We start from the raw sequence: 22,774 nt of genomic DNA on the forward strand, positions 1-22,774 counted from the left end.
CTTTTCTTCTTGTCTCCCCAGGAAGTGCTTCTCTTTGACCCATTCAACATCCCTTTAGCAATGAGATTGTTGCTGTTTTCTGCTCACACAAGTAACAAATAACAACATGTTATCTGGCTCCAATTTTGAGAACTGCACTTTGAAAGCATTTAAAGGCATATTCCCCAGTGTCCAAGATAAATGGAGGTTTTGACTGCAGCATTGGTTGAAGTAGGATGCTCAAACTGTGTTTGTGTGTAGTGTAAGGAGCTAGCTTTGGCCAGAGGTAGCATGACCAAGAAATATTGGGAAAGGTCTGTGTTCATAACACACTGCATGATGCTAGAGGAAAACCTAGGCATGACTAAACTTCCCCTGAACATTTCAAGATAATTGTGGGGCCATTTGGTCATGCTCTGTTCAACTCCTCCAGCAGAACGTTCTTGGTTAAATTGCCCCTATTCCCACAAAATACTATTATTTACAGGTCAAGGAAAGGAAGAGGTGTTTTTACATATACTACAATCTTTGGGAGCAAGTAAACCATTTTTAAACCCTCTTCTTTAGGTCTTCTGGGTAGGACCTCTGGCTGGTGGCATCACAGCATCCCTGATCTATAATTTCATCCTTGCTCCAGATGCAAGAGGCCTTTCTGAGCGGATCGAAGTCCTAAAAGGGACCTATGGACCCGAAGACAATTGGCTTGAGAAGAATGATCGGAGGTACTCAGTGGAACTGGTGGAGAAGTTCTAACATACCTCAAGGCTTGGGGCACCCTCCAGATTCATCAAAGGCGAAATGAAAATTCCACTCAAAAATGTTCTACTCTCTGCCCTTAAGGGCATGTTTGTCTCTTTCAGCTGTCATTCTATTCCCCATAATTTCCAATATACCTGTAAGATTGTACATTAGTATGAAGTCAAGAATTGCTGGCTTGATATCAGATACCTTAAAGAAAGAAAAAGAACAACAAATGTCCACTGCAGATAGGCTAAAGGGTATGGGTTGTTGCTAAGTCATCCAGATGGATATATTAGTTGCCCAAAGCTGCTGATGGGTAGTTCAAACACAACCCTTGCTCACATCCAGTGGTGGGATCCAAACATTTTAGTATCAGGTTCCCATGGTGGTGGGATTCAAACTGCGGCGTAGCATAAAAATGTTACATATAAAGTAATAGGTCCAAGAAAAGTGAATATGGATATTTGGGAAAAATGGAGAAGTAAATGGATGCCTGGCATTCTGGATAGGGCCCCAGTGGGGAGCGTGACTAGAATAGAAGGTGAAAAACTTATAAGAAAATTGAAAGAAGAAGGGATACATAAAGTATCTGTTTTAGTTCATGAAGGAGAAATTATACCATTACAAAACTTAATAGAATTGGGTGGGAGAGAGAATTGGCTGGCAATAAGAGGATTATGGGAAAAATTAAGGAAAAATAGAATAAAAGGTGAATGTATAATGAATCAATTGCTAAGACTCCATTAAACAATGAAAGGGAAGATTATAGGAGTAGTTTACAAATATATAGTAGAGGATAAAGAATTTATGATAAGAACGTTGAAACAAAAATGGGGAAAAGATGATTTCTTAGATGAAGAAAAAATAGAAAGAATAATGGATAGTATGAAGAAGATAAAGATTGAAAAATATGTGGAATTAGAAAGAAAGGTTATACTTAAATGGTACAGAACCCCAATACAGCTACCCTATATGATTAAAGGATTAAGTCCAAAGTGTTGGCATTGTGGAGAAAAAGGAGCATATTATATACATATGTGGATAGAATGCAAAGTAGTGAAAAAGTTTTGGGAGAATATTTTTTAAAATATGTAGAAATCGACTGGCAGGTAAAAGTAAAAAAATTGATGTAAATAAAGAATTATTAATTGTGTGGGGATAATAGAACGACACTCAGAGTGAATAGGAAGTTTGGAACCAATGTATAAAATAATGATTAGAGGCAGCACACGCACTTGGTGTTGGCGCTGGAGCTGGAAAAGATAATAAAAAATGGACAGTTTCAAGATGGTTGGAATATATATGGGAACAAATACAGCTAGAGATATTTTGAAAGAGACTGGCAAAAAAAATATTTTATGGAAAGAAAAATAGAAGATATTATGAAGAAGATATGGACAGTGTATAAAGAATGGATTGAAGAAGCCTGATTTAACAGAAGAGCCATGGAATAAAGAGAATAAAGAAGAATGAACCTCCCTGCTGCTTGCATGAAAAAAAATCAATAAAGAGAAGGGGGGAGGGGGGTGAAAATGGAAAAAAATGTATAGATGAAAGAAAAATATTAAATGTAACAAATGTATAAATACTCTATACAATAAAAAAAAAATTAATAGAAAAAATAAACAAACAAACTGTGAAGCGTAGCCAATGGGGCTGGGTGGAGGCACCGAAGGGGACGTGGCTGGGCATTCCGGGGGCGGGGCATTCCTGGGCTGGGGCTGTGGCAAGGACGCGAAGCTGCTCATGACCAGTCCTTGAAACTCTTGGGCCGGAAACAAATGCATCGCATGAGCTCAGGTGCTGCTGCACAAGCCTTGCGCTGGTGCACCTCCTGCTAGACTGCTTCAAGTTCTGCGCGCTACTGCTGAGAGGAGGGGCGTAACTAAGGCAAAAATTACGTGGCAAAATCACCAATTAGTAACCCCCTCTCGGCACATACAAATAATTAGTAACCTACTCTTGAGAACCTGCTGGATCCCACCTCTGCTCACATCTCTTTATCGATGGAATCTCTAGCCTGCTAGATGGGCTGGTATTCAGAGCACATGAACTGGTGATACTTAGAAAGGCATTTAGAGATTCTGCAAGGAGGAGCCATTTCTGCTTTGGTCCTTACTTGGTGGTCTTCCACTTCCTCCTGTATGTCCTCACAGCTTCTCTGTGGCTGAAGAAGCCCACCATGCTCTTTGTGTGAAAATTCTTTCACTTCCTTAAAATCCACTTATTTAACAGTGCATTCGCTTACTCAGTTCTCACCAGTTTCTCTTCCAGTGTCAGCTGATTCACTCCCTTCCCTCTGCTCGTTGGACAGTTAAACATCTTGCCTTCACAGTTCTGTTGTTTATTTAATAGATACCATAATCTCTTTTGGGCAAGAACTTCTTCTGTGCCATTCATAGCACAGCGCTAGAGCGAAATAATATTAAATAAATAAATATAAATAATACACACCAATTCTAAAAAGGCAGACACCTCACACCTGCTAGTGGAGAAATACAGTCAGACCTGTTCCGTCAGGCCTAGACTTCCCCTCCGCAGCACAGTTCCAATGACCGGTCACCTCGAGAAGGGGCTGTGCACGCAGGGTGAGAGGAGGTATCGCCCCCTTGCATTTCCCAGTTGGGCAGTGCCTGCAGTGACTGACTAGCAGCTCTGGCATCGGCAGCTTCTTCTGTAGGAGCTTCCTGGGATATGGAGGGAATTGTTCTGAACTCTGACTGGTCTCTTGTATAGAGGCAGGTGGGAATTCTCACTCACTTCAGCCTGTTTTTGCAACCACTTCGGGGGTCAAATTACTATGTATTGGGACTTGGGGGAAAGACATTTCAATGGGACAGTCTCCTGGGGTGACATGCAGGCAACACCTTCCAGTACCGAGTCTAGAAAATCCTGTTGGTGCTCCTGAATAGTACTAGAGATGGAATGACTGATAATGAACGTCCCCAAATAGGGATAATAGCAATCTGCCATGGATGCAAGGAAGAACCTGGCATTAGCTGGTTCATACCTTAGATAATATACAGTGTTAAAAAATGAACATATGAAAAAATAAATTTCAGGGATACTGAAGAAGAAAAATTGGATTTATATCCTGCCTTTCTCTCCTGTAGGAGACTCAAATGGGCTTATAAATTCCTTTCCACTGGTGTAATGCCCTTTGGGCAAGATGGGCAGCTGCCCAGGGCATCACCTTGTGGGGGGCATCAAAATGCTGGGTTCGTTTTTGGGTATTTTAGTGGTTTTCCATTTTTGGCCTGCAGGGGGCGTAGTTTTTAGGCTAGCGGCACCAAAATTTCAGCGTATCATCAGAAGACTGTCCCTATGCTACCCCCCAGGTTTGGTGAGGTTTGGCTCAGGGAGTCCAAAGTTATGGACTCCCAAAAGGGGTGCCCCTATCCCCCATTGTTTCCAATGGGAGCTAATAGGAGATGGGGGCTACAGTTTTTAGGGTCCATAACTTTGGCCCCCCTGAACCAAACTGCACCAAACTTAGGGGGGTATCATTAGGGCAGTCTCCTGATGAGACCCTGGAAAGTTTTGGAGACTGTGCCTTCAAGGAAATTTGCCCCCACAGCCTGTACAACCCCCATTGACAGCAATGCAGAAAAAAACTCAATCCAGAACAAAAGATTCTTGGGCAAATTTCTGTGGGATGTTCCTGCAGGGAGTGCATTTTTTGGATGTATCGCACCAAAATTTTCAGAGGTATCATCTACTGCCAGAAATGATGGCACCCCCCCAAGTTTGGTGCAGTTTGGTTCTACCAGGAGGGCAAAAGATTAAGGACCCTCAAAACCGTAGCCCCCATCTCCTATTAGCTCCCATTGGAAACAGCCAATGGGGATGGGCACCCCCTTTGGGAGTCCATAACTTTGGACTCCTTTGAACCAAACTCCTCACCAAACTTGGGGAGTAGCATAAGGAGACAGTCTCCTTGATGATATGCTGAGAAATATTGGTGCTGATATAGGTTGTGGTGGAGGGTGGCCGCTCTACATGGGGGGGGGGCATCCAATCCCAGGTTTTGCTCCAGGGCTACAGCTCTTCTGCTCCAAGAAGAGCTGCCTCTGTTACGCCCCTGTTCCTTCCTCTCCCTTCCCCCCTCACAAACAAACACCCCTGTGAGGGTGGGTGGGAGCTGAGAGAGCTCCCGTAGGAGCTGGCTGATCTAGCCCAGGGGTAGGGAAACCTGGCATTTCGAGAGCCGCGATAAAGCAGCTCTTCTGCCCTTGCACTGGCGGCTCCACGGCAGCCAAGCCGCCAGCTTCATCCTTGCCTGCCCCCTGCAAGTGGCAGGGCGTAAGTACCACACCAACTGCCCGGGCGGATGGCTGGGCTGTGCCATGGGCTTCCCCCACTCTCGCCCGCCCCGTTGGAGCCCGGTGGGCGGCACTTTCCCGGTGGCCGGCAAGGCCGAAAGCCGCCGGCTTCATCCTTGCCCGCCTCTGCGAGGCAGCAGGGGCAGGCACATCAATTGCCCGTGGCCGGGCTGGGCAGTGCCACAGGCTTCCCCTCTCGCTTCCACTCCCGTTCGAAAGCGGGGTGCGGTGCTTTTCCCGGCGGCCGGCAAGGTCAGAGCCACTGGCTCCCATCCTTGCCTGCCCTGCAGGCAGCAGGGCGGGCGCATCCATGCGCTTCTCAGAATGAGTGGAGTAAAAGGTAAAAAAACCCAATATATACAGTGTTATCTTTATTTTAAATGTCAAAAATTATTTGCGGCTCCAAGTGTTTTCTTTTCCCATGGAAAATGGGTCCAAATGGCTCTTTGAGTGTTAAAGGTTCCCTACCCCTGGACTAGCCCAAGGTCTCCCAGCTGGTGTGTGTTGGAGTGCACAGGCTAATCTGAATTCCCCAGGGGTCTGCAACCTGCAGCTCTCCAAATGTTCATGGACTACAATTCCCATCAGACAATTGACCATGCTGGCAGGGGCTGTTGGGATTTGTAGTCCATGAACATCTGGAGAGCCACAGGTTGCAGACCCCTGCCCCAGATAAACCTTCACAGCTCAATTGGCAGAGCGGGGAATCAAACCCGGTTCCTCCAGATTAGAGTACATCTACTCTTAACCACTACGCCACTGTTGCTCTTTTATGGGAACATTTTTATGGGAATGACTCAAACACAGGGTAAGCCCACCATGACATTCTCTAGATGTAGAAGGAAGGTTTAAGGAAAAGCCAAACACACTAAAGGCCTTTTCCCGAATAATTCCTAGGGAATGGCCTGTCACTGGTGTTACATGATCCAAATGAACTCGACAGCTGGTGTATTTGTGTCCAGAGATAAATGTCTGCAATCAGAATGTTCCTCTGTCCCTGAGCCATTTTTGTTGTCAAATTGGCTGACTGAAATTTTACTTTAGAGCAAAACCTGTCCCTAGGAAGATGGCATCATAATTAAGGGGAAAATCCGCAAAGTGAAGGATGAGAGACTGTGGGGCACAGGTCGTGAAACAACTTCCAGTACTGGGCCGCTGTCAAAAGCAAGAGCACCTCTCCCATTTGACACTGATGGCATGGATTTTAGGAAGGGCTGTATTTGTTTCAGAGCAAAGCTAAACCATAATAAGAAAGTAAAGGAATAATTCTTATAAATATCCTATGCATTCATGTGAATGTTTTACCTGCACTGGCCCATTTAAGCAATCAAACTTGGCTGCATCCACACATATTATGGGATTTTGTGCTACTGTTCTGCTTCAGCAGTCATTCAGAGCTGGAATGTTTTGTCCACACAGGGAAATCCAGTGGCCAATTATTGTTATGGTGCAGTGATAGTTCAGTAGCCAGCAAGTTATTTATTATTATTATTATTATTTATTCCACTTTTATACCGCCCTCCCCCAGAGGGCTCAGGGCGGTTCACATCATAATACAACAAGTGGGTAACAAATAAAATACTAAAAATTCATCAGTTAAAAACAGCGCTCCTAATTCAGAAACAATTAAAACAGATGGCGTTCAGCTATTAGCTCCCCAACTCCCCTAGGGGGGGGACAGCGGATCTTAGTTGTTAATGTTAATGGGCACCTATCAGCAGCCGGCCTCCCCAAAAGCCCGGCGGAATAACTCAGTCTTACAGGCCCTGCGGAACTCTTGTAGGTCCCTTGCCAGGTGGGACAACGGAGAAGAGTATTCCCACCAGGCAGGGGCCAGGGCAGTAAAGCCCTGGCCCTGGTGGAAAACCAACCATCATAGAGGCGGGGATCTCCAGTGGGTAGCTGCGAGCAGAGACCGGCCGTGGGACATATGGGGCCAGGCGGTCCCTAAGGTACGAGGAGTCCCAGACGTAAGGCCTTAAAGGTTAACACCAATACCTTGAAAGGCGATTGAATTCAGGGAGCCAGTGCGAGCCAGTGCAGCAGTGATGTGATCTCTAGAGGCACCACCGGTGAGCAGAGCGAGCAGCCGCATGCTGGACCAGTTTCAATTTCGGATCAGTCTCAAAGTGAGCCGATAGGCGAGAGTTGCAATAGTCTAACCTGGAGGTGACGTTCATGAATCACTGTAGCCAGATCCGCCACCTGGGAGAGGGAAGGGCCAGCCAGCAGACCAGCCGCCCGATGTTGAAGATGGAGAAAAGCATAACCCGGGTTACATGGGCCCACCTGGGTCTCCATAGAAGAGCGAATCCAGGTGGACCCCCAGGCTTCTGAACTGAGGGGGGCAGTGCCAATGAGACCCCCTCCTCCACGGCGGCTGGAAACTCCGCTTCGACCTAGCCAAAGGACTTCCGTCTTAGCTGGATTCAGTTTTAACCTGCTCTGCATCAACCAGCCAGCAGCATACTCCAAACAATGCTGTAGAGCTGCAGAGGCGTCTGCTCCCCTCCATCGACAGAATGAGCTGGGTATCATCAGCATACAGTAGCACTCAGCCAAAGCTCCATTACTAGCTGACGAAGTGCAGCATAGATGTTAAATAACAGCGGGGACAACAGCTCCCTGAGGCTACCTTAATGGCGGGCAGCACCTCCCAGGCTTCGGTCCCACCACTGCTGACTCGGTCCGAATGACGAAGGCAATCCATTGGGACAGTACCCGCTTTTGGAAGCAGCCAGCTGATTGGGTCAAGATAAGTAGTCGACCATCAAGCGGCTGCGGTGAGATCTAACACCAGCAGCGCCGATCCGCCGGTCAAGCTGCATCTGAGGCTGATATCTGTGACAGCGGCGAGCAGTCTCCGTCCCATGCCAACACGAGCGGACTGGAGAGGATCAAGGCCGATCGTCCTCAGAAAACCCTGAAGCTGCTCCAGCACCACTCTCAATTACCTTCCCCAGAAGCGAAAGATTCGGCAGGTGGTGGCCCGAGATCCACCTAGTTTGGATGCAGCCTTTGTTGGCAATCACTAGGGGCTACAGAAGAGCAGATTTCTGAGAACACTGACGTTGGCAGGAAATGAAAGATCAGCAAGTGTGTCAGTATTTCAGTGTGGAAATGAGCATTGTGTGGGTAATCTCAAAAGGGACTAGCACACTGGAAAATTACTCGTCAACCAACTCATGGAAGAAGAAGAAGAAGAAGAGTTTGGATTTATACCCCACTGTTCTCAACCACAAGGAGTCTCAAAGCATCTTATAAACTCCTTCCAGTTCTCTCCCAATAGCAAACACCTTGGGAGGTAGGTGGGGCTGAGAGAGTTCTGAGACAACTGTGATTAGCCCAAGGTCACGCAGCAATATCCAGGTGTAGGAGTGGGGAAACAGATTAGCGTCTGCTGCTCATGTGGAGCATTGGGGAATCAAACCCAGTTCTCCTGATTAGAGTCCTCCTGCTCTTAACCATGACACCATGCTGGATAAAGAGATTTTTTTGTCCCAGCATGTAGGCACTCAACGAAGTAATAGAAAGTAGATTCAGTCCAGACCAAAGAAAATACTTCTTCACCAGTATCAGCAACAGAATTAGCGCTATTCCTATTCTTTCCAAGAAGTAAAAATACCTGAAAGAAGCTAGAAAGCTGCAAGTCTATTCCAGCAACAATGAAAATTGGATAATTATGAAAACTCACCCTTTGGATGCCCCCAATTAATCCCCTTCCCCCCCAAAAAAATTGGTTTGGCAGCACTGATGTACTCCTGGTCAGAGGCGTAGCTCCAAGGGGAACAGGGGGGTGCGTGATGCACCAGGTGCGCACTCCTGTGGGGGTGTGGCAGGGGCAGGGGACGCACCAGTGCACCGGGCACTTCCCCCCCTTGCTACGCCTCTGCTCCTGGTTTGTGTAAGCTCACAAGTGTGTGAAGGATACTGTAAAAACGAAAATATTTGGTATATTGGCACTGCAATACTAAGCAAAGTTTCTCCTTTCTAAGTAATTTGACTTCAAAGGACTTTATTTCAAAACACTCTTTGGGATTGTACTGTATGCGTGGCAGTCAAATATCAATGCAAAATTATCAAATCCCAAATACTGGTTGTCAGATGGTAACTTTCAAGCACTGGGCATCTTAGAATCTCATCCAGTGTGTATTAGGACTGATTTTGTCCAAAGGGAAACACATTTATTTCAGATTTAATCCCCATCTGTGCTTTAACAGTGTGGCTCTGAACTTCTTGGAATCTATACACAATCTATGAACATATGATGGTGAAACTTTTGTATGGATTTCGTAAGACACTCGTTATTCTCATGCAAATCATCCATTGGTCTAAGCGTTCCAGTGATTATTGTCTTTCTGACCGCAACCCCTGATTAGGAGGCAGCATTGTCCTGAATGGCAGTATTTCAATTTCATTCCCCCTTCCATAGGAGTGAATGGCAGCCATTCATTTATAGGAGCAAAACAAGGAAAGAAACACAAATCATGGACATCATTGGAGTGATGGTACTCCAGTTGGGGAGGGGAGAATGGCCTGGCTTTGACTGCCCCCTTCAGCCTAGTTCCAAATTGCAGCCCATTTCCACTCAATAGAGATCACTCAGCAGTCCACTCTGATCCAGGAACCATTTCTTAGTACAACCCAAGAGCATGACGGTATCCTTGAATTTGGCATCTTGACTGATGATAGGTCTGACCCTCCATGAAGATTTTCCTATTACCCTTCTACGCCTGGGTAGTTGTCACTCTCTTCACACCATTATGTCATCAAATGCATGTTCTTTTCTGTGCTCAGGTTGTCATTAAGTGGGAACTTGGAGGGAAGGACAGTCACAAAATCCTTTGGTTGCTCAAGTCATAAATTTAGATGATGCCGAGATCAAGACTCTGCATGCAAGGGGGGGGGGGTGTCTTTTACTGAGTTGAAGAGGAGATCCAGCAGAGGCTCCTTCTTCAGTTCTTCTGTGTTGCACGCAGCAAAGGTTTAAACTCGGGAATGACACCCCACCCCACCCCACCCCACGCTCCGCTGCTGGGATGAGTCATGCTATTCCACTGAGAAAAGCTCCTTCTGGAAGTACATTGGGTTTTTAATCAGGAACATGGGGGGCGAGGGGGGGCAGATGACAGTGCCAATGAAGCTGTCACATCAGACCATCCGAGAGCCTTGCTTATGACTTTGTACTGTATGGGTTAGCAGGGATTTATACAGAATTGTGACATTGCACTGGTGAAATGACCCATTTGCCTGTGAAAGAACCATCAGCAGCCGATCCTTTCCTATTAGTATTTACTATTTACACTCTGGATGTTCTGCATTTATGAATGCAGGATTGAGCCTTGACACAGCTGCTGTACATGATCATTGTCACTCTTAGCAGCAGTTCACATTCTCCTTGGGAAAGAAGTCGTGGCCCTCCAAACTGCTGCCCTCTGCCCTTTCAACTCCATAAGAGGTGTCAGACCTCCTTCAGCAATATGGCACCAAGTATCAGCTGCTCCTGCTAGCCTCTGTCTCTCTTGCTCAAAGTCTCTTTGAAGATCTGGAACATGTCAATGCAGATATATCAGAAGATGCATCCGCTATTGTGAGAGTCCAGAGAAAGGCACTTGGAGCCCTCTAGTGGCCATGGATGGAATAATCCGCCTATAAGTTTTAGTCTCTCGTTTGAGCCTTTGGTGACAACAGAAGGGGCCATCAGTGCCCTTTTACACAGGGTTCTAGGCGCCTACAGTCTTTCTACTGTAGTGATATTGTTGGGCAGTGATATTGATATTGATTCAATCTTCTTGTTCCCATCTTTCTCCAAGCGTTCTATATCATAGCTGCCCTTGAGAATAGCTAGTCTCTGTGTAAAGCTCTTTGGGTCATGGTAAATAACGAAGTTATAAAGCAGAGATGCCACGATCGCACCTGCTAAGGGCCCCACCCAAAATACCTGGAAAGAGAGAGAGAACAAGATCATGGTGAGAAAAGATCAGTGTCAATATTAGCACATATTCCTGACAAACATGGATTGGTTCCAGTAAAGGAGAATAAAACAAGCCCGGGGCCCTGATCCAGATGCTCTGGAATCTAGTTTGCTTCCTTGCTTAGGAGTGTCCTCGCTTCATTAGGGTCCATCCCTGCCAAAAATTAGCTTCAAAGTCCATAGTTTTCCATGAATACAATCAAATTTGCAGAGCCAGATCTACAAAATGACACCTCCCATATATTATATACGTATTTTTTCTTTATATATATAATTCTAATCAAAAACTCTTTTATTACCTTGATTAACTATTAACGAATAATTACTTGACTTTATCCACCTATAATGTTTGAATATTCTTCTATTCCCCTCTGCATGCATAAAAGCCCAACCCGAGGAGAAAGGTTTTTAGCTTAGCCACTTCCTGGACATTTAAAAAAATATAGCACACATAATTTTGACATGGGAAACATCAAACATTCTTCATGCTTCTTCACAGCCTGGTAGTACAGGCCAAGTGAGTCTGGCAGACACGCCCCTCCCCTTCCTGCTCGGGCCCCCGCTCTGGACTCATTTTCTCCCAGGTGATGTAATTTCCTTGAGGTGGGCAGGGCTTCATCGCCCTCCCCCCACGACAGCCCCGTGAGGTTGGCTGCTGAAAGCGTGGGCGGGCTTTTCTTCTGGGGCCGAGATTCGAACCCGTGCCCTCTCCATCCCTCCCAGCCAATCCTCTGAATGTCTCACCGCGTTTAACTTCTGCTCCGCCCACCCTCCTCTGCCTCATCCACCCCACTCTGACCCAGGTTTCTGGTCCTCAAGTGGGAAAAGGGTCTGTTCAAGTTTTCCCCTTCTGGTCAGACAAGACAGAGTCCATCTACAGGCCAAGGAAAGCTTTGTCTGTTAATTATGCTGCTAGAAGGTAAAATGACTAAACTGAAACTACTGTTCTTTGAAAAGACTCACTGGAAAAGACTATAATACTTGGAAATGTTGAGTAGGAAAAGAGGAAACCTCATTATGACATGGATTGACTCAATAAAGGAGGCCAAGGCTATTAACAAGGAGACGTTTTTAGAGGTCATTGATTTATAAGGCAGAAGTAACTTGATAGCACTTAACGTACATGAACAAACCCTCTGTTTTTGACACACACCCCCTTCTCCTTTGGAAAAGGCCAAGCCTATCAGATGAGGGGGCATGTCTAAAGGGGCAGGGGAAGGGGAGATGGGCTGCTCTAGGGCTTGGAGTGTCTCAACAGAGCACAAGGGTGGAAAAGAGGAATACATCAGGCATTCTAAACCAATAATAGTCACCAGCCCCACCTCTACCTTCCCCGTTACCTCCTGGCAGCAGCCTAATTGGGGGAACGGTTTGTGTGCACTGCATAATGAGCCTTTTCTGCTGGGCAACTGAGCCTCCCCCACCTCCCAACAGCGGCCTGATTGGGTGAATGGGGCATGTGTGCTGCAAAACAAACCATCTGTTCCAGGCAGGAACTCCCCCACCTCCTAGCAGCAGCTGCAGCCTAATCAGGGGAAGGGGTTATGCACACTGCAGAACAAACCATCTCTTCCTTGTAAAGGAACCCCCCCCCCCCATCTCCCAGCAGCAGCCTAATCATGGGAACAGGGTTATGCACTGCAGACAGAGCCACCTCTTCCAGGCATTTGAGCCTCCCTGGCCTCCTGCTCCCGTCCACTCTCTGCCCATTGCATAGGGCACCTGCCCCCTCACCCCCCTAGATCTGGTCTTGCAAATGTGTGGCCTACTCAGCCAATCAATTGGCATCTCTGCAGGAATGTATTAAAATCTGCTTCTTTGCCTATAATTGTTTTTGCTGGGAACGCTAACACTTTATTGCAATGGCTGCATCCCAGTAGTCATACACCTTCTGTCTCATTCTGGAGCCAGTCACAAGTGGGGTAAGCTTTGAAGTCATCGGTCCCAAGCCTCAAAATAGATTGTAATTAAGGAAAAGAGGAGAGATCTTACTCTCCACCCAGATCTTTAGCGCAACTGACCCACACACCCTTTCCTCTGGACTTTATTACTGTTCATTCACACAGGTCTAAAAAATATAACTGGGTCTATGTTGGCATTTGGCAAGTGCCAGTCACACAATCCAGTAATGAAGGAGTTAATGTTGTGCATGCTAATTAGTGAGGTCAGAAGTCAGTGACCAGGTAATTGACCCCTGAGGTCAGAAGTCAGTGACCAGGTAATTGACCCCTATTGGTCAAGCAGACCCGACGTGAGATACATGCAGTTCTGCACGTAGACAATTGGTATATATCCAGTGATGGGATCCAAAATTTTTAATAACAGGTTCCGATGGTGGTGGGATTCAAACCGTGGCGCCGCCGCACACAAGCACCTCCAGTCGCTATTGGGCAGGGAAGTTGCTTTAGTAACCCCTTCTCGGCACTCAGAAAAAATTAGTAACCACTTCTAGAGAAGTGGTGAGAACTGGTTGGATCCCACCTCTGTATATATCCTTTGTCACTCTCTGCACATGCTCTCTCTCTCTCTCTCTCTCTCTCTCTGTCTCTGTCTCTCTCTCTCTTGTAGTTTATTAGCCATATGATAGCCAAGCAGAAGCTAGCTAATGGACCTAACCAGTTAGAAAGATACTTTCTTGTTTTGTATCCAAGTTTACCCTTCCGTACTTTTATAGTTAGTAAACTTTATTTTCAGTAAGCAACTGCCTCTGTCTCTTTATCATGCAAACTCTGCATATATAAGAAGTGTGATATAATAATCACAACTGAGATTCACATCAGTCTACCATCAACGAGTCAAAGAAATCAGAAGCACATATCCAACTGCTCAAGGTATTATTGGGCCATCCTGGCCACATGGCTAGAATAGATTTTTTTTTTGTCATAACGTCACAACAGACTTATGGTGACCCCCACAGGGTTTTCAAGACAAGACAAATGCAGAAGAGATTTGTGATTGCCTGCCTCTGTGCATTTTTTTTTTTGCTGCCTGCATCTGAAGGATTACTTTAATCAAACCTTGGAACAAATTATAGATGGACAGGCAACCTCTTCTCAACACTGCAATTTACAGTCTATAGCCGAACAATTGCCATATCTTCCACTCACCATCAGACAACACATTGACCACCAGTCACTATGCACCCAAGGCTATAGGGACAAAAGATTCTGCATGGACCCCCCCCCCCACACACACACACACACTTCTTCAGTTCCTATCTGTTAACACCCCTCCTGTATCCAAGGTTTATTGATAACATTTTCATCATTTAGACACAAGGGAAAGAAGCACTGGAGAAATTTTACCAAGCCTTCAGCAATTTTCACACCATCATCAACCTAACCGTGAACAAACCCAAGCAAGAAATATATTTTCTAGACACCATTGTACAAATATATAATGGAAGCATAAAACCACCTTATACCTGCTGATTGCCAAACACATTTACATGCCTCCAGTCACCATCCTAAATGCACCAAATGATCCGTTGTCTGGAGCCGAGCTCTACACTACAGCTGCATCTGTTTCGCGCCCTCAGACAGAGAGTCTCACCTGCAGGATCTACAATGACATGGTTGGAATTACAATACCCACCTGACCTAATAAGGAAACAGATCAACAAAGGCAGGCCCAAACAAAACCACAACAAACACCACTGGTGGTCACAGACAGGTGTCAGCTCAAACTGGTTCAACACAACATTAACAAGATGTAACTTATGCTGGACAGTGCTGCTCCTTTTGTGTTTTGGAACAATTTCTCCCCATAGAGACATTCAATGTATTGTTGAAGGCTTTCACGGCCAGAATCACTGGAGTGTTGTGCGATTTCCAAGCTATATGGCCATGTTCCAATAGCATTTTCTCCTGGTGTTTTGCTTGCATCTATGGCTGGCAGGATCCTCTGAAGATGCCAGCCACAGATGCAGGCGAAATGTCAGGAGAAAGGGCTATTGGAACACAGCCAGACAGCCCGGAAACCCCACAACACTCCAATGCTACTCATCTCTCATAGGTATTGAAGGGCAACCCCTTTCTTTCTAATCATGCTTAGCTGCTGAGATCTGATGAGATCAGGCTACCCTAGCTAGCCAGGTCAGGGCTGGCTAGATCTACACCCCCTAATTTTCCCTTCCTAGTTCAGGTTATGAGAAGATAGTGGAAAAGAAGGAAGATTTTACCCAATGGTCAGGAAAGCGCTGGACTATGACTGCAGGACCAAAAGATCTAGCTGGATTCATGGAACAGCTGGTGAAGTATCTCTAGAAAGAAGAAATTGGAAAATGGAGTCAACATTTGAGGTTCATGTAGCTTAGGAGTGGGCAACCTTTCAACAGGCTCATGGAGCAGTCTAGACACAATCTGGAACAACAGCAAACTATTTTAGAGGTTCCCCACAAAAGCCCTCAGAATTGGAGGGGAGAGGGTTTTGTTGCTCACCCAGCTCTTCTTTCTTCTCTTTGCCACTGTTGATCCACTTCTGAAGACAAGAAGAAGAAGAGTTGGATTTATACCCCCCTTTCTTTCCTGTAAGGAGACTCAAAGGGGTTTACAATCTCCTTTCCTCCCCCCCCCCAACAACCAACACCCTGTGATGTGGGTGGGTCTGAGAGAGCTCCAAAGAGCCGTGACTAGCCCAAGGTCAACCAACTGGCGAGTATTGGAGTGCCCCGGCTAATCTAGTTCCCCAGATAAGTCTCCACAGCTCAAGTGGCAGAGTAGAGAATCAAACCCAGTTCTTCAGATCAGAGGGCACCTGCTCTTAACCACGATGCCACTGCTGCTCCCAAGACTCTTAGTTGGTTTCGGCTGTCACCCCATTCCCAAGACCAAGAATCCTGAGGCTTGCAAGAATTTGGACAGGCCTCCCATTTTCCTGGAAATTTCAGGACATAATCAACCTTGCCATGTGTGGCTAGGATACTGGGCAGGGTTACTGCCTCTCCTCTCTGTACCATTTCACCTGACCCTGTGTCCTCTACTCACCCCAACTACGTGTCCTAATGAAACCGAGATGCCAATCATGATAGCTGGAGAGCCAGTACTTCGGAGGCTGTCAGTGGAGGCAAAATAGCAGAGGACCATCTGGAGGGTCAAAATGATCTCCACTCCCACTGCTTGTCCAGAGGTGACGTTGTTTTGCAGCTGGAGGAAGAGGAGAAAGTGGAAGGAAAGGTCGGAGTTTTTAATTACCACAGAATTGTGGTTAAAGCAGTAGTTCAAAGAAACAGTGAGCCTTGCTGCTCAATTGTGTGCCTGCTTTCTCAGAAGTACTTCCTTCTGCCTTCAAAGCTTTTAAGTGCAGGCACGGTTGGCTCATTAGAAAGTCCTTATCCCAAGGGCAGGGGTCTGCAACCTGTGGCTCTCCAGAGGTTCATGGACTACAGTTCCCATCAGCCCCTGCCAACAGGAGCTGATGGGAATTGTAGTCCATGAACATCTGGAGAGCCACAGGTTGCAGACCCCTGCCCTAGGGTAACATGGTTAAACTGAACTATAATAGGAATATTTCTGAGAATTTTGGTTTCACTACTAGAACTAAAAACACCCTAATACGCACACAATCAAAAGCTGTCTAGGCTCAATCTTCCTGGTAAGAAACAGCAAGGTTGTCATGTATTGTCGAGAAAGGGTCCAGTGCTCAAATGATGGATCAAAAGTGGGGGGGGGGGGGAGGGAGGAGCTGAGAAACCTCTGCAAATTCCCCTTCCTGACTTCCCTCAATTGTAGCCCCTCCATAGGTTTGTATAAGCCCCACCCCCTGCTCTGTTCCTATAAGGTGTTGCGCATGATAGTATTCCTTTCATTAGGGAGACAGGGTTGCCGCATCAATAACCCTCTTCTGTGTGGTTCGGACTATGTTTGCGAGAAGTGGGACCTAGAAAGGGAAGTATGCTTCAACACTGGGCTTACCCAATAGATTTTCTCCAAAGAAATGGATGTCAGTTGAGATATAGAACAAAGAAGAAGAAAAAGAGGAGGAGGAGTTTGGATTTATATCCCATCTTTCTCTCCTGTAAGGAGACTCAAGGTGGCTTACAAGCTCCTTTCCCTTCCTCTCCCCACAACAGACACCTTGTGAGGTGGGTGGGGCTGAGAGAGTTCCAAGGAACTGTGACTAGCCCAAGGTCACCCAGCAGGAATGTAGGAATGCAAAAACACATCTGGTTCACCAGATAAGCCTCCGCCTCTCAGGTGGAGGAGTGGGGAATCAAACCTGGTTCTCCAGATTAGAATCCACCTGCTTTTAAGCACTACACCACATTGGAAGGGGAATGACTAAGGTGCCAACCTGCAGATTTATTTGCTTATCATATTTTGTATAATTTGTCTAGCACTCATATTTTGTATAATTTGTTCTAGCACTCAGTGTACTTAAAGCCTTAAAGAATACAACAGCAAAGTTTATACTGGTAACTTGCCAGCTTGAAGGGTGCTTTGAAGCACTTTCCCCCCCTGCATTGTTATTCCATGAAGGTGGTTTATTACACTTCTAAGTGATTTTTAGATGCAACTGTTTTCTTTACTGACAGCGTGAGAAGTTTGCATTTTTCCCACGTAGGTTGTAAGTTTAGTGCCATAGATGAGAAAACATTGTTTGCCCAGTACTCCATTCATTCTGAGTTTTGCTTATAATATACCTCACACTAGTTTAGTGTGGGCTGAATACATTTTTATTTGTTTCATGCATACAGTCGATTGAGTGGGAAGGCCAACAGGTGCAGTATTAGCTTGATTACTGTTTATCTGCACCTCCCCACAGCGATTGTGATAACTTTCAGGTGGTGGCTGGAGATCTCATGGGATTACAACTGATCTCCAGGTGACAGAGATCATTTCCCCTAGAGAACATGACCATTTTGGAAGGTAGATTCTACGCAGAGATGTCCAACTCTGGCGCTTCAGATGTTCATGGAGTACAATTCCCATCAGCCCCTGCTGGCATGGCCAATTGTAGTCCATGAACATCTGAAGCGCCAGAGTTGGACACCCCTGTTCTACAGGATTATACCTCATTGCAATCCTTCCCCTTCCCAAACCTCACCCTCCTCAGCCCCCCCCCCCATCTCCAGGTATCTCCCCCCCCCCCAAAGCTGGCATCTCTAGGAATCACTGAGGAACAGCCGCACAGCATCTCAGCTGGGTTTCCGTTTCCTGCTTGCTTGCAGATATAAAGACTGATCGTGGCCAGAGACACAAGCCTTTTAGTGTAAGTCAAAAGGCAAGCGTCAAAGGGCTCTTGGACCTTAGCCTGTGGCCAGTGAGTGGGCCCATGGCTGCTGAATTCAGAACTGCCCAAGACATGGTTTCACGTTTTTCCTGCTTGGTTTATTGATGATGTTTTGCTTGTCTCTTTAAATTAGAGACTCTTGTAAACCACTTTGGCTCCTTACCATGGAGAAAAGCAGGGTCATAAATGATCTAAATAAGTAAGTATAAAGTGGATCGCCCAGGATGGCAGTGAGGCTCAGCAGATTGTTCCGCTCAGATCTCTGTGCCAGCCTGGCTACATTGTGACAAAACAACCTTAATATAGAGCCTTGTTTTATTTTAGGCTACAACATTGTTCTCTTCTCACCTGCTCAATTCCAGCATGGAATTTTCAGGACTTTGTTCATCATTTCCATTCCCCATTCTGGAGGGTCATGGGGCAAAGAAGCCAACTAGGCAAAAGTATTTGGATTTGAGGGCAGAAGTTCTGAACTTCCCGCCTGAATAGCTTTCGTGAGTCAGAGCTCACTTCATCTGATGCACACGAGTACCAATCCATCAGGCTGGTGTATATACACAACAACCCCCACATGTTTCTGTTATGCATCTAAATCAGTCTGATGGATTTCTTTCCAGAGCTTCTACTGAAGTGAGCTCTGACTCACAAAAGGTTATACCAGAATAAATTTAGCCTCTAAGATGCTACTGAACTCCTGAAAAAGAGTAGCTTTCCTCCCTGCTCTGCAATCTTATACGTACTTCCAGTTAGATAATGTTAGACCCTCGGTTCTTTCAGCGGCAATGCGTACTTTAAATGGGAAGTAGAGAATGAACATTTCAGTCAATTTGTCACATTCCATCCCACCACATAGAAACTGCATGGCATAACCTGATTTCATGCACATTTATTCAGAAGTAAGCAACCCTGTGCTCCATAGGCCTATAACCCACAGCTGGATTTTTGGGGAGCCATGGCTGAGCCCATCATCAACGCTGCAGATTTCTGCCCCAGAGTCCTGCCCCGACAGTCCCACTAGAATCCTTTCCAACAATAACGCACATTCCAAAGCTAGTGGATGAGGACGTACCGTATTAATGCCTAAATTTCCTCGAATATTCCCAGGAGTCACACCGTAAAGTGTGGCAGCACCGGCAATGCCTCCCACCAGCTGGGCAGCCACGTAGCAGGCAGCCTTGGCCAACGAAACGCGAGAGCTCAACAGGAAGGCCACGGTCACCGCTGGGTTGACGTGAGCCCCGCTTGAGTGCCACGCAATCTGGACAGCGGTGGCTGCAGCCAAGTTGAAAGTGATGGCGATCTGAAGGATGGAGGGGGTGTTCACCGGCCAGGGGAGTGTGGAGCCCACGCCAAAGAAAACGTAGATAGCCGTGACCAGGAACTCAGTGAAGACAGCCCGATAAAAGGACACCGTGCACAGTTCCTTCCACATCTTGCCAAGAGCTCAGGAGTGTGAGAACATCTCCAATCCCTGCTTCTTGCCCTTTCCTTGCTGGGTGAGGCCCAAAGAAGCACTATTTAAATGACTCGGATTACACCATCAAGCTGCACCAGGAAATGTGGTGACCTCACTGCAGTGTTTCCTACCCACCTCCTTACATGGCACTGCCCACACTCCTAAAAGGATGGGAACTCAGGGCCAACAAAATGTCACTTCCTGAGTGTCCAGACATGGCAGCAGCAGCTGTGGGCCTTGATGACAGGGGATGGGGACAACTTTCTCTGAAAGAGATACAGGGTCTTTCCACTGGGGACAGGTTTGTGAAGTTTCCCCACTGCTGCTGTGGCTGCTGATACAGGAGAAGGGTAATGAGGGCTCCATGTGGCTGGCCTCCCCTCCAGCAACAGCCAAATCCCCCACCTCTCCCCAGGCCGCCAAAGCTTTTTCAGCTATTATAGTGATAGAAGAGGAGGAGGAGGAGTTTGGATTTATATCCTGCTTTTCTCAACTGCAAGGAGTCTCAACGCAAGGAGGAGATTGAGAAGAAGATTTATATCCCCCCTGTGAGGAGAGTCAAGGGGGCTTACAAACTCCTTTCCCTTCCCCCCTCACAATAAACACCCTGTGAGGTAGGTGGGGTGAGAGAACTCTAAAGAACTGTGAGGTGGCATGTTTTGGAGTGCACAAGCTAATCTAGTTCACCAGATAAGCCTCCACAACTCAAGTAGCTGAGAGGGAATCAAACTCCATTCTCCAGATTAGAGTGCACCTGCTCTTAACCACGACACCACGCTGGCTCTCTATATCAGAGACTTCATGTATCTCCGAACACATGTAGATCTCTTGATTTTGTGCATTTTAACTGTTATGGAATCTTCTAACTAATTCTGGGAATAATATTTTGATCAAGAGTGCTGAGAATTCTTACAGCTCCCTAACCTTCCTTTTCATGCAAAACATCATTTTCCTCGGGTTCCCCGTAGAGAGGGACTGTCTATTATGTCTGGCACAGATATGCCATTTCATTCTGTGTCCCTGATTTCAGCAGCTCAGCTTGTTTGCATTACATAAGCAAGAGGATTTTCCATCTACAGCGCTAGCGGTTTTATTATCCACAAGCTAGGTGCCTCACATATCTCAGAGCATTTGTCGTACAAAATGCTCCGAAGCTCTCCCTTCTCTGGGATTTGCACTATTTAGATTGGAAAACAGTCTGGGTTGTGTGCCACTCATGAAGTCAGAATAGTTTCTCAAGGAAATGCAAAACATAAAGAGAACTTTAATGCCTTGATTTTCTTCCTCTTGCAGATGAGCGAACTAAGCAGCGGAACAGAAGGGCTCACGTCAACTATCAAAACCCGATGCACATCGGAAACAATTTAAAAACGTGTACCCATCAGCCAGGTAAGCCTCAATGTTCCTGCCAAGGTGCTGCAGGGCAAACCTAAGGGACCACGACACACTTGAAAAGGGTTTCCTGCAGGAGATCTTGATTTCTTGGGCAATTTAAATTGTGTCTGAGGACACCCTCCCCGCACCAGTATTATACACCAAATATCCTCAGTCTACACAAAAGATAATTTCCGATTCAGGATATAAGATGTAGCACCAGATTTCACAGCGGCAACTTGTCTTTTCCTTTGTACGCCATCATGTACTTTCTTCGGAAAGGTTACTTTATTCTCATTCGGCATTAAGCACTGTGATGACACAATACTGATATTAAAATCAATACACCAGCTACCCATTTGTTTTTAGATTCATCCAAGGTGCTGGATGAATCTTTGCACAGCCTGAAACACGCATGCCTAGAGAACTGCTTCCCCCTTATGAATGTGTCCAGCATCTTATGACTAGCTGTTGTTGTCAGCCAATGAGGGCCTGTGTGTACATGTGTTTTCGTGTGTCCCATTATGCATCCCTTTGTGGCCTTCGCAAACATGCAAGGAAGGTCCCCTTTCCTATTTTTTTCAATGTGGCTGTACAACTGAGCTCTTCAGAAAGGTTTAGTTAAATTTTGCTGTTTTAAAGTGTGCAATGCTTTAGTGTTCTGCTTTCTTGCTTCCTCCCTTGGGTCAGGGTTCTTTTAATAGGGAAGAAAGCAGTCATACATATTTCCACACTAATATGCCAATAATGCCAGACACCTGCCAATTTGGGGCCCAAATCTTAGTGTGAAACTACATGGCTACATCTTTGATTGCCACCCACCCCTCACATGCACACACACAGTTTTGTTTGGCCATATAAAGCAGTGCCAGGTGGAGGGAAAATATTTTGTGTATGTTCAGTATGTAGCAATTTGCCTCAACATAGTGTCTGTGAGTACCACAGGGCCTGATGCTTCTTCCCCCAAGCATCTGTTTGCTAAAGAAAAGGGCAAATCCTGGCTTTTATTCACCCCACTGAAGGTGCTTTAGAAGATCTCCATTTGGTGATTGCCCCACCTCTAATGGTAGCCATTCTGGAAGGGAGGGAGGGAGGGAGGGTTTGGATTTATACCCCACTTTTCTCTCCTATAAGGAGACTCAAGGTGGCTTACAAGCTCCTTTCCCTTCCTCTCCCCACAATAGACACCTTGTGAGGGAGGTGGGGCTGAGAGAGTTCCAAAGAACTGTGACTAGCCCAAGGTCACCCAGCAGGAATGTAGGAGTGCGGAAACACATCTGGTTCACCAGATAAGCCTCTACCATTCAGGTGGAGGAGTGGAGACTCAAACCTGGTTCTCCAGGATAGAATCCACCTGCTCTTAACCACTAACCCACACTGGCTAGAGTCCTGCTACAACATATACAACAAAGAAGATCAGTCTTACACATTTTATGGGAATTGGCTTCTGGAGTTTGTTGTGCTTTGTTTTGATGTGTAATATTTGAGAGAGCTCAAACATTTCACGCTGACTCATTGCCTCAGGGAACTAATAAACTCATTAGAGAATGGGAGTTGGGAGTGGAACTTTCCACCTGTTCTTATGTGTGCCAAAGGGGAAAAACACATAAGCTTACAGTGTGGGAAACTCAAACACATGAGCCCTGGTGAGATTTGCAGAACATGAACCAGGAAGTGAAACAAAATGACTTAATTTCA

General features: G+C 46.1%; 2 protein-coding genes across 2 annotated transcripts in view; one reads left to right on the forward strand and one right to left on the reverse strand.

The window, feature by feature from the left end:
* Positions 1-732, forward strand: part of LOC125427872 (aquaporin-2-like) — a 43,148-nt gene extending 42,416 nt beyond the window's left edge. The window contains exon 5 of the mRNA XM_048487434.1: positions 547-732. Within this exon, the coding sequence (XP_048343391.1) occupies positions 547-732 (186 nt within the window). The remainder of the gene's footprint in view (positions 1-546) is intronic.
* Positions 733-9,065: 8,333 nt separating this feature from the next.
* AQP6 (aquaporin 6) lies at positions 9,066-19,714 on the reverse strand. The gene is made up of 4 exons (XM_048490332.1): positions 19,316-19,714; positions 16,002-16,160; positions 15,197-15,277; positions 9,066-10,983 (listed from the first exon to the last, which is right to left on the reverse strand). The coding sequence occupies exons 1-4, from the start codon at positions 19,676-19,678 to the stop codon at positions 10,774-10,776; spliced, it is 813 nt and encodes a 270-aa protein (XP_048346289.1). The 5' UTR covers positions 19,679-19,714; the 3' UTR covers positions 9,066-10,773.
* Between the last annotated feature and the right edge of the window lie 3,060 nt (positions 19,715-22,774).

The sequence above is a fragment of the Sphaerodactylus townsendi genome, linkage group LG03 (genome assembly GCF_021028975.2).
Source record: "Sphaerodactylus townsendi isolate TG3544 linkage group LG03, MPM_Stown_v2.3, whole genome shotgun sequence".
Taxonomy (NCBI): domain Eukaryota; kingdom Metazoa; phylum Chordata; class Lepidosauria; order Squamata; family Sphaerodactylidae; genus Sphaerodactylus; species Sphaerodactylus townsendi.

Bases quoted from the DNA above. Each gene is read 5' to 3' on its own strand.
- AQP6 (XM_048490332.1), bottom strand. From the start codon at position 19,678: ATGTGGAAGGAACTGTGCACGGTGTCCTTTTATCGGGCTGTCTTCACT. The intron at 15,278-16,001 runs GTGAGTAGAGGA...TCTTCTTTCTAG, and splicing joins CATTAGGACACGTAGTTGGG to AGATACTTCACCAGCTGTTC. The intron at 10,984-15,196 runs GTAAAATCTTCC...CTCTCTTTCCAG, and splicing joins AGCGCTTTCCTGACCATTGG to GTATTTTGGGTGGGGCCCTT.